The sequence below is a fragment of the Lynx canadensis genome, chromosome B1 (assembly GCF_007474595.2).
Source record: "Lynx canadensis isolate LIC74 chromosome B1, mLynCan4.pri.v2, whole genome shotgun sequence".
In the NCBI taxonomy this organism is placed as follows: domain Eukaryota; kingdom Metazoa; phylum Chordata; class Mammalia; order Carnivora; family Felidae; genus Lynx; species Lynx canadensis.
Genome location: NC_044306.2, coordinates 2,743,206 through 2,760,754, shown reverse-complemented (window position 1 = coordinate 2,760,754; position 17,549 = coordinate 2,743,206). Strand labels below are relative to the sequence as shown.

Genomic DNA, 17,549 nt, shown 5'->3' with positions numbered 1-17,549 from the left:
GCCTAGTCGTTCGCAGGAAATTACATTGGGAGGTATGGTTAAGGGGAATTCTTTTGGAGAAGCTCGGGCAGGATTAGAAACATCAGAGGCATATCAAAAATTTACCACGATTGTCAAAACTGTCCCTATCCAGACTTTTACAGAAAGTGAAATATGGGTTGCTGGACTTCACCTCAACCTGATGTGCCCCGGACTTGTTTCTTGGCTATCCTGTGTGATAGAGTACAGTGAGGTCTGGCCTGGAATTGTAGGGATATTTTAATTTATTTTTGACCAGACTTCAAAATCCCCATAAGAAATAGAGTCAAGAGGAAAGTAGTGGGCCAGTGACCTCCACTCATGAGACAAGTCTGTCCGGTCTCAATGTTGAGCCTTAGCCAATGTGCCGGGAACCTGAGTTGGAAGCCTTTTGAGGACCTAACAGCTGAGCATGGGGCCAGGAATCAACACATCTGAGGTTTCTCCTTTCCTATTTAGACCACAGATTATACGTATCTGTTGTAGACAGTGTGAGGAATTCGCCAGCCACGAGAACTTCAGCCATCAAAATGAGGAAAGAGACCATTAGTACTGACAAGTCTGCCGTGTCTTGGCTGGCTTCCAGTCCTTAGCCTGGAGCCACGGGGACAGCCACGGGGTTTAGCGTACCTCCCCAGCCACTGAGGAGCCAGTTAGAGAGAGGCGGGACAGCTGCGGCACTCCTCACTTTGCGGGATCCTCACAAGCGCAGTTTCGGTTTTTACTTCTTTATTTAACAGCCCTCCTCCAACCATGCGGCCGGAATCTCCACAGAAACTTGTGGACGGGCTGAACAGTTCCATAAAGAACAGACTTCCATTTTCACTGTTCAGTCCCCATGTCACTACACAAATAATGGAGGCACACCGCCGTCGCTGAGTGACCATGTCTTCTTTCCAAGTCCTCGAGTAGTTGAGCATGTGCATCTGCTACCAAGTTCATGCACAGGGCATGTTGCGTTGCTGCCTCGTTTCCTCGATAAACCCACTTGACGTTCTGCATGGACATCATGAAAAAGGGCATTGGCCAACAAAGACAAAAGTACAGAAAAAAATGAAAAGTGGTAACATGGGAAGTGAAATTGGAATCGAAGCTAGATGGAGATATAGGAGAAGTAGTTGGCAGTGGAAACATGGGCATTACCCTGTTTCGTAGACACTGAGACCCCCGTAGATGTACTCCAAATACATCAACTTCTGTCACTGCTCTTATCATTCCTCCCCGGTCCTGTTTCTACTTCTGCATCCCCTAGTTCTGTTAACATCCACCTTCCTCCGAGTGGTTGGGGATTTTAATTATCAGGATTATCTTCTGCTCTTCCTTATTTCTCCTTCCTCAGTCTCCCAGCATTTCCCCAAAAAGGAAGTCCAAGATGTTGGTCTACGTCTTACAGCATTCCTTTGGTAATTACATTAAATTTCCTCATTATAAGCACTTAGAAAAACCTCAGTGCAGATGCACCAAAGCCTTGTCAGCTCTCCGTTTGTTCATCTTCCTTTCTTCTTATCTTACTCTTCCAGTTCCTTACTTAACATGCTCATTACCTTCCTCATTTTAATCTTGTCCCAGCTGACCTTTCAAATCCGTGTTCTCCCCTCCCCAGTCTCTGCAACACTCCCATCGCTCATCAGCAAGCATAAGCTCCTTAACAAGAGCTGTAATACCGCCTTTGATTTGGCTTACTGTGCCTTCACAAATTTGTCTCCAACTACGAATAGATGTGTTAGTCCCTAATCCCAGCTGTGCTACACCAGCTCTGTCTCTTGACCTCCGTTCTCCCCAATTACTCCTTCTTGCCTCGTCTCCAGATTCTTGCCATCTGTTAGGACCCAGTTGAAATGTCAACTCCTCAACAAAAATTTCGTTCTTATTATCCCATCTAAAAATAACCCATTTTCTTCTTTGAATTCAGCATTTCGATCCTACAGCTACCATCCATCTGAGCGTCTATCTGCGTGAATGTCATAAGCGTGTATCCACCGACGGAAGGCAAAACTCTTCGTACCCTAAGCTTCCCTCCTGCCCACACTCACACGATCCTCACATCTCACTAATGCTGTGACTGAAGCTCCCAGGCAGTACTCACGCACCCACCGTGGCCACCACTCTCCTGTTCAGAGCCTTTTCATTCCTGAGACCTGTTAACTGACCATCCTGGGAGGGCTTTCTCTAGTCCATTGTTCCCATGCTAGGGAAGGTGTTTTATTTTCTTTATTAAAAACATTGGTTTAATATGACCAAAAATGAAGGGATATATAGACATTTTGAAAAATGTAAAAAAAAAAAAAAAGACACACATTATACCTCTAGCAGACATGATTATGAGCATGTTGACGTGTCTTACATGCATGTTATGTGTACCTGTGTCTATTCTGCAGTGTGAGTGGCTGTGGTTAAATATTGTCTCTTGTTAGTAATTTATGTCATTTCTAATTTTTGGTATTATACATAATCATATGGAAAATAGTACTGCAAATAAACTTTTGCTTATATTTATAATTAATACCTTAGAATACGTTTCTAGGAAAATCTTTGTTGGGTCAAATTGTGGAAACATTTTTACATGCCTTTTTGTTTTGTGTTGTTTTTGTTTCTTGAGGGAAGGCTTTTGAGCTGGGGAGGAGCAGAGAGAGGGGGAGAGAGTGAATCTTAAGTAGGCTCCACTCCCAGCCCAGAGCCCCATGTGGGGCTCAGCTCCATTTCACAACCATGAGATTGTGACCCGAGCCAAAGTCGGGAATGAGGCACTCAACCAGCTGAGCCACTCAGGCACCCCCACATTTTTCTAGGTCTTAATACAAATATTTCTAGAAAGCAAAAATGATCATTTCACTTTCCCACTTCAGAAAATGATTTTTGGTCTGCTTATTATGTGCAGAATAAATTCAAGCTCACTGGCATGCAATTCAAAGTATCTATTTTCACTTATTTTTGAAACACTGGAAAAGTGTTGCAGAAAAATTAAAAGGCTGAAAAGTAGTTGGCTGTCATCCTCGATGTGAAAGATGACTACTGAAAAATTGTTATGTATTTCTAGAATTTCACTATGCAAACACAAATCTATACACTTTTATTTATTCATTTATCTATTTATTGAATTACTTTTACACAAATAGTATCACGCCATAATTTTATTCTGAGCATTTTCTTCTCCGTTTATAAACATAGTCAGCGTTTTAGGTCCTTTCTCACAATTCCACCTCATCCCGTCTAGTCGCCGCATAACAGTCCGTTGCCTGATTGTACCATCGTTTACTTAAACCATACCCTGTCGGGACACGTGGGTTGTTTTTGGTTTGTCACTGTGATCAGCCATGCTGTGTGTGCACATTTACGGTTTTAGGGCCGTTATGAAATTGCTTTTAAAAAGAATAGTTACGGCCTCCACCAGTGTATGAAAAGGGAGGGTCTCCACAATTTCACTGAAACCAAATAAAGTCTTTTAATCTTTGTCAGTCTGGTGGGAAGAGAAACTGTCTCTACAACATTTTGTTTCTTATGTTTATTTGTTGCTTTTATTTTTTGACGTTTTTGACATCTTTTTGTATTTGTTTACTAATTTTGTCCCTTTGCTTGTACTTGAATTCCCTTCTTTTTTTCTGTCTTACAAGACCCCTCCTAGACATCTTGAGGCAGAATTGGACACATGCCCCTCTGTATCGACCTGAAGCTTTATGCGTACCTGTTGGAGCTTGTGATGTGGCCTTGTAGTGTGTATGGTTTTTGTTTCCTCACGGGCCTGTGTCTGAAAGGAATGGGAGCTTTAGGATGATACTCTATTTTCTTTCATTTTTAAATGTTCCTTATGTAGTTGTATAGTGTCTGGCGTACTGACATTTCGTATTTCTTTTATTTTAAATGGCTGTGAAGTTTTTGTGTTTACATTTTGTTTTATCGTGTTTTTTGTCCGTCATGAGACAGTTTTCAAATTGGCAAAACTCACAGCACCGAGCTGCATGGTTGTTTGCGTGTGTGTGGAAGCTTCTCACGAACATTAACATGTACGCCTGAACCTGCACCAACTGTCAGTCAGTATGTGGCTTGTTGATGAAATAACCCCCCATGTAATCAGCAGCCAGATAAGAAACCAGAAATACGGGACCATCAAGATACAACATGTGCCCTTTGAGCTCCATCTGAGTCACTCATTCGCAGGGATAATCACTATCCTGCTTTCAGATGAGCTTTGCCTAATTGGAACAATATATAAAGTGGAATTATACAGTGCGATTGGCGTTACACCTTCATTTCTGCAACCTTTCCCTCCCACTGATAGAGCTAGAATATTCCATTGCATGGATATACCATAATTTATTTATTCGTTCTGGGTATTGATGGATGTGTGGATTGTTTTTATCTGGTGTGAGGTACCATGTTGAATATGCCTTCATGTATTATTTGGTGAATACACATAGGTTTTTCTCTTGGATGCATAGCTAAGCGCTAGAATTTCTGAGTAGTGGTGAGTCCTGCGCTCAGCCTTGGTGGATTCTGCCAAATGATCTCCCTAAGTGATCATATCCCCGTCTTTACTCCCATCACCACTTAGTTAAGATTTCCAGGTTTCCACCTTCCAAATACACTTGGCATTGACTGTCGTTTTCTTTCTTTCTCTTTTTCCTTTTCTTTCTTTCTTTCTTTCTTTCTTTCTTTCTTTCTTTCTTTTGTTCTTTTCTCTCTCTCTCTCTCTCTTTCTTTCTTTCTCATTCATTCATTCATTTTGACATAGACAGAGACAGTGTGAGTGGGGGGAGGGGCATAGAAAAAGGGACAGAGAGAATCCCAAGAAGGCTCTGTGCTGTCAGTGCAGACCCCAACGTGGGGCTCCAACTCACAAACCGTGAGATCATGACCAAGGCCGAAACCAAGAGTCAGACGATTAACCAACTGAGCCACCTAGGCGCCCCTCATTTTTTTTTTTTAATTTATTTATTTATTTAGTTTGAAAGAGAGAGAAAGAGTGAGAGAGCACATGAGCAGGGTAGGGACAGAGAGAGAGAATCCCAAGCAGGCTCTGTGCTGTCAGCACAAAGCTAGATGTGGGGCTTGATCTCATGAACTGTGAGATCATGACCTGAGCCAAAATCAAGAGTTGGACACTTAACCAACTGAGCCACCCAAGCGCCCTGACTTTTTCATTTTAGCCATGCCAGTGAGTGCATAGTAGTTTAAATTTGCATTTTCCTGATGATTCATCAAGGACAACATGCTTTTTTATATGTTTATTTTTATAAACATCAAATTTTTATGTTTATTGGCCTTTTGAATATCCTCTTTTTATAAATTGCCAGTTGAAGTCTTTTGCCCATTTTTTTTTTTGTGTACCAGAATGCCTATCTTTTACTTTTCGATGTGTATATAGTTTATATATATATTAAATGCAATATGTTGTTAATTATATGTTTAACAATTGCTCTAATATTCTTCAGTCTTTTAATCTCATAAGAATGTCTTTTGATAAATATGGATTTAATATCAATGAGTCAAATTTATTTTGACTCATTTTTCTTTTATGGTTAGTGCTTTTCTTACCATTATTTAAATTGTGTTATATCAAATTGTTTTTTTTAGAGTTATTAATATTTAGGGGTCCAGATTAGGAAGTCCCGCCTTCCCAAAGTTATATAAATATTATGTTGAGTTTTCTTGCAGGAGACTTATTTTACCTGCACATTTGTATCTCCATTTCATCTGGAATTGATTTTTGTGTACAGTGTGAGGAATATTCAGGTATTTTGTTGTTTTTGCTGTTGTCATTAGTGAAATTCAATTGGCCATTTGTTGAAGTCAGTCTTTCTTCATTGAAGTATATAATGCGATCTTTATCATACACCAGGCCATCATAGACATGTGGGTCTGTTTCCAAACTTTATTTCATCCCTGGCTCTATTTGTCTAACCAGTGTCATACTTTCCCATCTTAATTATTTAATTGTTTTATAATAAGTCTTAATATCTGGTGCTATAGTCCTCCAGCTTTGCTCTTGGTAATATAGATTGCTCTCACTGTTCTTGACTCTTTGCATTTCCATATTCATTATAGAAATACTTGTTACTTTCCACAAAAGAAGTTTCTAGGATTTTGACTGGAATCACATCATATCAATAGAATTCGGGGAAACCTGATATCATTTACAGTGCTGAATTTTCTGATCCCTAACACAGTGTTTGGGATATTTATTTAGATCTTATATTACTTGTTTTGACAATGCTTTTCAGTTTTCTGTGTGGAGGTTTTTCACATCTTTTGTTGGAATTGTTCCTACCTACAGGATGCTTTTTTAATGAATGATAATAGTCTTCTTATGTCATTTTGTATTTGTGGCTACTATATGGAAATGAATTATATTTTTATATTTATCCTATGTAAACTTCTTATTCTAAGAGTTTGTAGGTTTTCAAATTTTCTCTAGGCACACAATCATGCTGTCTACATTAGTAAGAGTTTATCTTCATTTTTTCCAAATCTTATGCCTTTTGCTTGTCTTATTTCAGGGGCTACAATCTCTAGAATAATGTTAACTAGAAGTAGTGATAGTTTGCTTCAGTGTTCTGTTCCCTGTCTCAGGGACTAAACTCTTAATTGTTCTTTTCTTCAGTAAATACATTTTAACCATAGAAAAAAGTCTCCATAATGAAAAAAAATAACAAATACTAAATTTTACCATCTGAAGTTATGAAATTCCCCCAGAATCTATAGGAAAATTATTTGAATTTGTAAATAAAATTACTTATGCAAGGTAAATAAAAATAATAGCGTTTTCTACTTTTTTTTTTTTTTCACTTAGCTGTACTCTATGGACTTCTGGCTATATATATCACTATTTACTGAACTTTTAATTCCTTTGTTGTTAGACCATTTATCCTGTTTTCAATTTTGTCTATATGTTTGTATGTCTATATGTTTGTCTATATTGAGCTCCCAGAGCCAATTTTGATCATCTACATTTTCTAGAAAACAATTTCATGCATAGTTTAAAGCGTATTGCCATAGACTTACACATAGTAATTTCTTAAATTAGTTTCTTCACTTTTCATCTTTCCTTCATTAATTTGTATTTTTATCAAAAAGTATGACAAGCACCCTGTATAAAAGTAAACCTACAGTGATAGTTACAATAAGTAGTGATTCTTTACATCATCTTAACTGCTGGAACTGATCGACAATATGAATTTTGCATTTATTAAGCCTAGTGTGTCCTGAGTAGCTTTAGTGAAAATCACTGAACACCTAGACACGTTATAGTAAGACTGAAGTATACTAAAGGCAGGGAGATCTAGCAAACAGCCAAAGAAAGAAACACATATGTTATTAGCTTGATAAAAGGCATCTTAACACAGACTAAAAGAAGGAGATCTTTGAAAAACTAAAGGAAAATAACCATCAACCTGGAATCCTATCATCAAACTATCTATCATTCCTTACCACAGGTACCTGTTATGCAATTACTGACCCACAAAATAGTACTATACTTTGTTTAGGGGTATATATTCACCAGGAATATATGACAGTCAGGAATTTTTGTTCAGCTTAAGAACATAATTTAATATAGACACGACTGAATTGTAGGGAGACATTGGAAATGTCTTCTTATACATCTTTATGATTCATAGGTTCAATAGATAACAAGTTAGGAAGCTTATCGATTTGACCATGGACTTATTAGACTTATTTTAAAAAGATCTTCAACCTTCAAGTAGAACCTGAAAATTTTGTTCAAGTAAGTATGAAACATAAGCATGGTCACATACTAGGAACAAACTGTCAATGCATGTACACAGAATAACATATTTTTACCCCATATCCAGACCAAAATGGGCTAGAAATAGAAATGTATGGCAAAAAAGTCACATAGCAGAGGAAAACTCCTCCCTTTTTCTTTTGTAACCTCTTGGGCTGGTCTGATAATTAACCTGATGTGAGATAAACTAACAGAAGAAGAAAAAAAACCACACAAACAAATTTAATTCACATGTACAGAAACCCCACGAGAAATATAAGCCTCAGAGCACTGACCAGAGCAGGCATGCTTTTATAGCTTTTAGACAAGGAGACAATAAATTTGTGAAGAATTGACGAGACAAAGATGTTTGGGTTTGGAGTGGTAGATTAGAGAGGAAGTCACAAGGTTTGCTCGCACAGCCTTCTCCGCTCTCGACCTGTCTCTCTGGTGGCAAGGATGTCTTTCTGGTTCAGAGGGTACTTTTCACAGCGGAGATTAATCTCATACTTTCAGGAGGACAAGGCAGGTCACACAGTCCCTCTTGCACCGCTGTTTCTTAAGTAACTTTAATTCAAAATAACCAGTATTCCAACAGGACATATTTGGGGTTGGCAGATTCTGCTCCCCTTCACTAAGAAAACACACCTTCCATTTTAAAAATTAAAAAAAATAGGGGCACCTGGATGGATCAGTTGGTTGAGCATCTGACTTGGGCTCAGGTCGTGATCTCACAGTTCATGGGTTCGAGCCCCGTGTCGGGCTCTGTGCTGAAGGCTCGGAGCCTGCAGCCTGCTTCGGATTCTGTGTCTCCCTCTCTCTCTGCCCCTCCCTGGCTCATGCTGTGTCTCTCTCTGTCTCAAAAATAAATAAACATTAGGGGAGCCTGGGTGGCTCAGTCGGTTTAGCGTCCGACTTCAGCTCGGGTCACGATCTCGCGGTCCGTGAGTTCGAGCCCCGCGTCGGGCTCTGTGCTGACGGCTCAGAGCCTGGAGCCTGTTTCAGATTCTATGACCCTCTTCCTCTGACCCTCCCGTGTTCATGCTCTCTCTCTCTGTCTGTCTGAAAAATAAATGTTAAAAAAAAAAATTAAAAAAAAATAAACATTAGAAATATTTTTTTTTAATTTTTTTTTCAACGTTTATTTATTTTTTTGGGGACAGAGAAAGACAGAGCATGAACGGGGGAGGGGCAGAGAGAGAGGGAGACACAGAACCGGAAACAGGCTCCAGGCTCCGAGCCATCAGCCCAGAGCCTGACGCGGGGCTCGAACTCACGGACCGCGAGACTGTGACCTGGCTGAAGTCGGACGCTTAACTGACTGTGCCACCCAGGCGCCCCAGAAATATTTTTAAAAAAAGAAAAAATAACTCTATGGTCTTGTAAATAGGCATAGAAAAAATAATATATTTCATGATCAACAACATAACAGGATAAACAGAAATCCTCCTACCATAGTAAGCAGCAGCAGATTTTTCTTAAAATGAAGGGTTGTGACAAAATTTTTCAACAAAAGTATAATATAATATAATATAATATAATATAATATCTAATACATAAGCAGTAACAAAAGAGATAGCACGTTACAAAAGTGGGAAAACATGTTTTCAAGTAATTCATAGCCCATGGTTCTCTTTATTCACCTGTGACCCTTGACAATAACATCTAGTCCTTTGGTATAACAACCACTTATTTGCAGAAGACCCACACATTTGTTATTTCCATGCGGACTTTTCTTCAGAACTCCCGCTTCATATGAACAACCGTCTCCTTACCGTCACCGCTCAGTGCCCATTAGGCACCTTGAACCCTACACGCCCCAAGCCCCTCCGTCCTCCGGTCTTCCCCACCCCACAAACCTCGCCCACCTATTCTTTGTCAACTCTGTGGATGGCACCCCCCCCCCACCCAGCCTTTGTAGTTTCCAGGAAACTTGGGATGACCTTGCTTCCTCTCGCCCCCGTGTGCCTCATCCCGTCCTGGTTCTGTCTTCACAATGTCCCTAGAGCCTGACAGCCTCTTAGTGTCTCCACTGCAGCTCCCCTGACAGCATGCATTTGCCTCCACTACTCTTGATTCGACATTTTCCTCCACACTCTGCTGTCCACACAGCAAGCAGAATAAAGGCTTTAAATCTTAGGCGAGATAGTTACTTCACTGAAAATGTCCCATTGGTGTGTCACCCAGCGGACAGGCTGCAAGGCACTAAATGTTCCGACCCCCTCTCCCCACGCCACCCCTGCCCGCTGTTTGTCTCACCTGAACTTTCACTTCTCAGTCCCTCTCTCTACTCTGGTTACACGGAGTGCCCGGATGTCCCCAGGGCTGAGGGCACACCCTCCCTGCAGTTTGCTCGGCTTCACGAGTCCCTCCCATGGGGTATGACAGACCTCTCTGCCTCCTCCGAGTCGCTGCTGAAGCCCGGCCCCGTGACGCGGCTCACCTAGGTCCCCTGTTAGTACTTCAGCCCTTCCCTCCTGCTCCAGTGCTCTTTACTCTGCTTGGCTCTCTTCCTCCTCCGGTTCCATTTACCAGCCGCTGGCCTGCAGTCTTCTTCACTCGCATGAAGGGTCAAGGGTGGGGGCTCCGGTCTGGCCCCTCCCATCACCTCACCAGCTCCGTGAGAGCGGCTCTTCTAAGTTTCCTCATCTGATGCGTCCAAGATTCCAGGAAGAATGCCAGGACACAGCTGGTGATCAGTAGACACTTGTTGAGCCGCTGAACTGTATGGAGGGAGGGAAGCGTTAGAGACACAAAACACGTTCTACCTCGTGAGTCATCAGGGGGATGCAATTTGCCCGGGATAGCATCCCTCAAGCACCAGATGTTCTATCTGTACGACTACCGGAGTCTGATAACATCGGGTGTTGGTAAGCACGTGACAGAACGAAGGCCTGCGATCACTACTGTGAGGCCCAGTGCTCAGGTCACTGGGCAGAACAGCTTGGAGATTCTGTTTGAGCCTAGAAAGATCCTGGGTGAGTTCACAGGGGTGCTTGCTGGAGCACCATTGCCATAATTAAGAGGTGGGAATGTGGCAGGGCGCCTGGGGCGCTCAATCAGTTGAGCATCTGACTCTTGATTTCAGCTCAGGTCATGACCTCTTGGTTCTTGAGTTCAAGCCCTGCATCGGGCTCTGCGCTGTCGGTCCAGAGCCTGCTTGGGATCATCTCTCTCCCTCTTTCTCTGCCCCTCCCCTCCTCTTTCTCTCCCTCCCTCCCTCCCTCTCTCTCTCTCTCTCTCTCTCTCTCACACACACAAAATAAATAAATAAATAAATAAATAAATAAATAAATAAATAAACTTAAAAATAAGATGTGGGAATGTGGCTATACTCTTGTGGTGAGCAAGGCATAATGCATAAACTTGTCAAATCGCTGTGTTGAACACAACTAATATGCTGTGTGTTGACTATACTTCCACAAAAATAAGTAAACACACAGACACACACACACAGAAAACCTCAAAAATAAAATGTAAAAACAAACTATCGTTTAGTAGAGGACTAGAAAAATAAGCATTTACCCATGCTTTTACAGTGTAGGAACAAAACTGTACATTTTTCGGTGTGAAGGACTTTCGTGTAAGTAACACTGAATGTAAAAAGCAACTTGAAAATGGTACCAGGACATACACCCCAAAATGACCTCTCTTACGCCATAAGCGTTCAATGTAGAAAACAGGACTAGAGATTGTCTGGGGAGACGTATGCACGCGGACGTGGAAATGATGGAAATGTGAAAGGGGAAATGTACTAGGGAACAGTCCATCCACATTTTAGAAGTGTGCAGTGAGCAGAAGGACCGATGAGTGCGTGGAAGAGAGGGTTGTGTGGCCGTGTCTGTAAGATTTTATTTTTGCAGACGATCTGCAGCCGAGGAGCCCAGCACGATAGCCCCGGTGGAGGTGGTACAGGGTCTGCTACAGCCTGTACTTTTCTCCATGTTAAAATTATTTTATGTCGACATCTTAGGATTTTTATCTCCCTGACAATTTTGTGCAACACGCGGTGAAGGAGAAACTGGAGACCAACCCCGTCAGGAACTAGTGGCTTGTGTTGGTCCGTTAGCTAAGCCCTTCCACGCGGCTGTTTGCTTGTCCCGACGACAGTCCTGCCCGGAAGAGTGAGCTTTCTAGAGGAGAGTTGTTTTACGTTGCTCTGGGAGATGTCTGTAAATCTGATAGAAGTAGATGAAAATGTTCTCGAGACGGGAGTTGGTATCACACATTTCTGCCTTTGTGTTGGTATTTCAAATTATGCATTTTTCTGAAAATGAAACTTACAGAAACCAACAGCGTAAGATGAGATGGTTCGGGTCCAAGGACGGCATCCCCGTGCTTCAAAGAGGGCCTTTGCAGGTGTCTCTCTGGGCACGGATGCTACCACCTAGTGGGGTGTTTCAGGAACCGCACGGAAGCCACGGAAAGATCAGACTTTGCTTAGCTTAAAGCCAAGCGGTGTCGAAGTCGCCTTTGATTTGTGAGCCCGAGAAAGCTTTGAATTATGAAAAGAACTGCCAGTCTCAGAAGGAACCGTTCCATTGTTTCGTCCTTCACACGCGGCTCTGCATAGAGCCTGGCGGTGTGTGTCCGTCAGGGGCAGAAGGGATCCTCGGTGCCCCAGTGGGCCCACGTCCGGGAGGCTCGGTCCCCTCTGCCTCGTTGCCAGGTGACACCGTGTCGCCAGGGTGCGGGCGGCCGAGATGAGCTCGCGTGCGTTCCCGGTGGTGCTCAGGCGTTCTCGTGGGGCGGGAGGCCCTCTGCCGAGTAAGTGTGCCAGCTGTGCTCTCTTCGCAGCCTGCACTTCATCGTGTTCGACACCGAGACGGCCCATGACATCCTGAAGGTCTGGGACGGCCCCGTGGACAGTGACGTCCTGCTGAAGGAGTGGAGCGGCTCCATGCTCCCCGAGGACATCCACAGTACCTTCAGCTCGCTCACCCTGCAGTTCGACAGCGACTTCTTCATCAGCAAGTCTGGCTTCTCCGTTCAGTTCTCAAGTAGGTGACGGCCGCCCTCTCCCTCGTCCTCGCGGTCATTTGTGCTGCCGTTTGTGTCCTTAGGCCTCGCCCCTCACGGAGGTAATTTCCGTGGAGCGTAATGGGAAATTTTGAAAATGCGTCTCAAGAGAAGAGTCCGTTTTAGGGAACGCTCGCGTGGGCCGGAAGGGTTGGGCATCGCGTGTCCGCGGTTACGTGAAAAGATACACACACAACTTTAAAGGCTCGAGTTAACTAGGGAAATTTGGGCCCAAGACGTGTGTGGGTCTCTACCTGAATGCAGAGTTTATCTCTGGTGCACCCGCAAAACCTGTACCAACTCCAGGCTCCCTGATTGTGCCATGAAGTCCCCATGCAGTAGAGATGCTCACCTGCTGTGCTCTGCGTGTCCGTGGTCAGCCACCCCAAACACACGTGCCCTGATTCTTCTCCTTCTTTGGACCAGAGTCTTGAGTACTTCACTTGAGACGGTGATCTCTGGGCGATCGCTCATGGGACACAGTGTTCGCACATTTGAGCTCTTACCTCCTGAAAGACAGGCTCCACCTTGGCTTTTTTTTTTTTTTTAACTCTCCAGCCCATTTTCAATGAGCAGTTTCTCAAGAAGGAAGGAGTGAAGATATTTTGTGGAAGTTCCACTTTTTTTCAAAATTTTTTTAATGTTTATTTATCTTTGAGAGAGACAGAGACAGAGCGTGAGCAGGTGAGCGGCAGAGAGAGGGAGACACAGAATCCGAAACAGGCTCCAGGCTCTGAACTGTCAGCTCCATGAGATCATGACCTGAGCCGAAGTCGGACGCTCAACCGACTGAGCCACCCGGGTGCCCCGGAAATTCCGCTTTTGAGTGCCCTTCAAGTTGCACCACGTAGAGATCATACGATTTGGCGGCGCGCGTGGTCAGCCGTTGGCGTAAGCCAAGTGGGGTTTGCACGTAACACCTTCCAACCTGCCTTATCCCTTGGCAGGTCACTGGTGAGCATATTTAGGATTTACCTAAGCAAGCGGACTGAGCTCAATTTAATGCTTTAAAAGGTTGCTAATAAAAATGAGATTATCATCTGCACAATTTTTTATCTCTGCTTTTACTGCGCTTTGAGCGTGGTAATTTGCAATAATTTGCAAACATGTGCTAAATTTTTCACTGGTCTTTGGTAAAAACATCAGAGGTAAGTTTGTTCCAGCGAACCTAGCTTGGGGGAAAATGTCCTTCATCTTAAGAATTTTGCTCTTTATCTTCAGAAATGGCGGTGAGTAGACAGTAGATGTGGAATCTACTGTCCTTCTCTGGCAAAACAAAAATGTTGGCAACACTATGAGGTTGTGTTTGTTTTTCCCTCTTACCTGTTGTATACTTTTCTAATTTGTCTTAACAGATGATTTTTTAGAGCAATTTTAGGTTCACGGCAACATTGAGAGGAATAGAGGTTTCCCGTATACCCTCCCCCCAAATGCCCAGCCTCCCCCGTTGGCAACATCCCCACTAGATGGTGCATTTGCCACAGTTGATGAACCCATGGTGACATCATCATCACCCAGAGTCCACAGTACGTGCTACGGATGTGCACAAATGTGCAATGACATGTATCCACCATGATAGCGTCATACAGTCATTCATGGCCCTACACATCTCTGTTCCGACTGCCCACCCCTCCCCTCTACCCTCAGCCACTGGCAACCACAGATCCCTTTACTGTCTCCATGGGTTTGCTTTCCCCAGAATGTCATAGAGTTGGAGTCACTCAGCGATTCCCACGCTACAGGATGCTTTTTCCGATGGGTTTCTTACACTTGGTGATATGCACTTAAGGCTTCCCCGTGTCTTTGCACCTCTTCTTAGTGATGGATAACTCGTTTCGTTTCAGCGATGAAAAATACTTCACTGTCCAGATAGACCAGCGTTTCTTAACCTGTCACTACTGAAGGGCATCCGGGTTACATACAGGTTTTGGCAATCATGGGTAAAGCTGCCGTAAACATTCTTGTGCAGGTCTTTGTGTGAACATACGGTTTTAATTCGTTCAGGTAAATACCAAGGAGCTTGATCACTGGACCGCACGGTAAGAATATGTTTGGCTTTGTTCTTGGCCTTTTAAAACCCTTCCTTTTTTAAAATTCTTGCAGAACCTGGAAACCGCTTATTTTCTGTGTTCCTTCAGGATTCCTTCTTTTCAGGAAAAGGCAACTTCCTACTTTGGGTTTTGTTTTTTTTTTTTTTCAAGGCCTTTTGTTTTATATGAGAATAACAGACATTTTGATTCTCCTTATATGTTGATGTTTAGGAAGTGGACAACATGAACACATCCATTGAAGTTCCTACAGAAATGAAACTTGCTTATTTTTTTGTAAATTCAGTGTTCCAGGTGCTCTAGTTTGAACCATGTGAAGGTGTCGATTTTATACATAAGAATGTGTGACTATTGGCAAATCGTATGCTTTTACAAGACCCTTGTGCATGAACTTTCCCCCCTCCGTTCCCAGCTACTAAGTCCCTCCGTCTGGTACACTTTGAGAAATTCCACATTAAGGGCAAAAATATACTATTGATTCTGAGGTTCTATTATTAATTGGGTTTCTGCAAGGTTGTCTTAAAAACTCTATAAAAAGGCCAAAAAATATATAAAATGTTGCTTGTTATAATTTAGATTATTATAAATTAGATTATAATTATAATTTATAATTTTTCCCGGACTCTAAGGAAACTTGGGCTTCTCTGTTGATCTCTAAAGATTTGTGACTGACCTTCTGTCTCCTTTTGTATTGCTTTATTTGTGAATTGAAGATATTGTACCAATTTCTAAGGACACTTGCATTTAACCCTGCATTCTGTGTTGTACATTTTCTCTTTGCCTTTTTAGATTATTCTCTGCCTTTTCCCAAGCTGCTCGCTGACCCTAGAGGTGAACATGTGTGCACTAGGCCTTCTCTCCTATTTGCATTCATCCACTGGGGAGCTCTGGCAGGACATGAGAAATAAAGGATGTAGTGTGTGGCCGGGGGTTTGATGTACCCTGTTCCCTCCCCTGTCGATTTCCCTGGGGCTGGCTCTGTCCCTCCATCGAAACTTACTGCTTTTCTCAAGAAGCTGTGTCTGTCCATGTTCTTTCCAGATACTTATAACCAGTTGTCAGCAACCACACCTCTACCCGGGGCTAACCTTTTAAGGAAGCCCTCTCAAATAATCCTATTGGAAGTGTGCTCTAGGTTTTGTGTTGGATCCTTATTTAATTGTAAATAAGTTTGCAGTTGTATGAGCGACATTGGGAAGCCTGTGAAATGGTCAAGCGTGTGTTCCACTCTCTGTTATTCAAACAAAGGCCATTTCTCAGTTTTCTAAGTGAAATTGTATCCACTTCAAGCTCCTATGCATGAATGTAGATGAGAAGTCCAATATCAGTCTGTTGTACAAAGCCCCCTCCCCATGTTGTGGTGTGTGGGGAGTCAGGATGTGTTCTGTGTGGTGAGTAGGAGGAGACCAGGTCCTCTCTGCTCTCTTTGGGTGCTGTTCTTGCCCTTGGTGACCACACAGATTCGTCTCACAGAGGCTCTGTCCGTGGACAGAGCTGGAACACAGCGGCCCTGCCCCTCTCCGCAGCCAAGATGCTCGATGAACTTCGAGTAAAGTCTGCCATTTCTGGGACACCAGTGGGAGTGAGATACTGGGACACAAGACTCTGTGTCTCTGAGAACTTGATGAAAAGTTGACTCTTACACCTAGTTACCCTAGATGTAACAGTCAGAATTTGCCCAGGACAAAAAAGTTTCCTAAAACCCCTCAGTCAGGTAATAAAACTGACACGCCCATGTTCCAGGAACCCCTGTCGGGCACCAGTGCACTGGGGCATTTTGGTCAACCTACCCTTACCCGTGACCAGTGTGCCAGTCTCCATCTCTGCAGTTGTGGGACCTTCCTTTCCTCATCAGACTTTCCTCATGGGAGGCTCCATTGAGAAACCAAATTTAAACTGGAGTCTTGCTGAACCAAAGGTCTGAATCTCCTCAAAATATGCAAAAGAGTCCATCTCTCCAGACCAAAAGGGCTTTGCTCCTCTTCTGTAAGTGAGAAGAAGGCAAAGTCCATAAATTTTTATCTATGATCTTGAGACAACAACAACAACAAAGGCACTTTATGTATAAGTTAGATTGTTTTAGCATTCATAAGTCAAGCTAATGTTAAAATTTGAAGTATTAGCACCACACTGCGATTTCAAAATAAAATTTAAAATGATGGAACTGAAAAAAAAATGTTTTCCTCATGTAATTGATGCCAAGTATAACCACTGTTCCCAGGCAAAAGTGCCCTTTATTCAATAGTATTAAATTCGAGTTTTCTTGATAAGCCATTTTAACTTGATAGCATGCCAATAATATGTGAACTAAGAATTATAGGTGTCACTGAATTACTGGAGGGAAAAATACTCATTTGGGCATTGGTTTTCTTAGAGGTACTTAAATCATCAGATTTTAAATAAGCATAAAGCATAAGAACTTGACCTCGCTGCCACTGTATGTCTCAGGCACGTGACTCCGTACTAAGTTGGAGCTTTTCAATTTTGACGACACCCCTGTTGTCAAAATGCCTTCTTCAGCTGCTTCTGTCTTTCTTAGTCCTCTTTCTTCCACTGGCCACTCTTTTGTGGCCTCAGTTTTTTGTTTTTGTTTTTGTTTTACCATTGTACTGTTATTTAATTTTGTGTGCATATTATCACTATTTTTAAAATTTAAATCCAGGTTAGTTAATATATAGTGTAATAATTTAGGAGTAGAATTTAGTGATTCATCACTTACCTATAACACCCAGTGCTCATCCCAA

The 17,549-nt window shown here is 42.6% G+C and overlaps 1 protein-coding gene across 1 annotated transcript in view; it reads left to right on the top strand.

Moving 5' to 3' along the window:
• Window positions 1–17,549, top strand: part of CSMD1 (CUB and Sushi multiple domains 1) — a 398,630-nt gene that overhangs the window by 84,083 nt on the left and 296,998 nt on the right. The window contains exon 15 of the mRNA XM_032593032.1: window positions 12,536–12,738. Coding sequence (XP_032448923.1) covers window positions 12,536–12,738 — 203 coding nt within the window. The remainder of the gene's footprint in view (window positions 1–12,535; window positions 12,739–17,549) is intronic.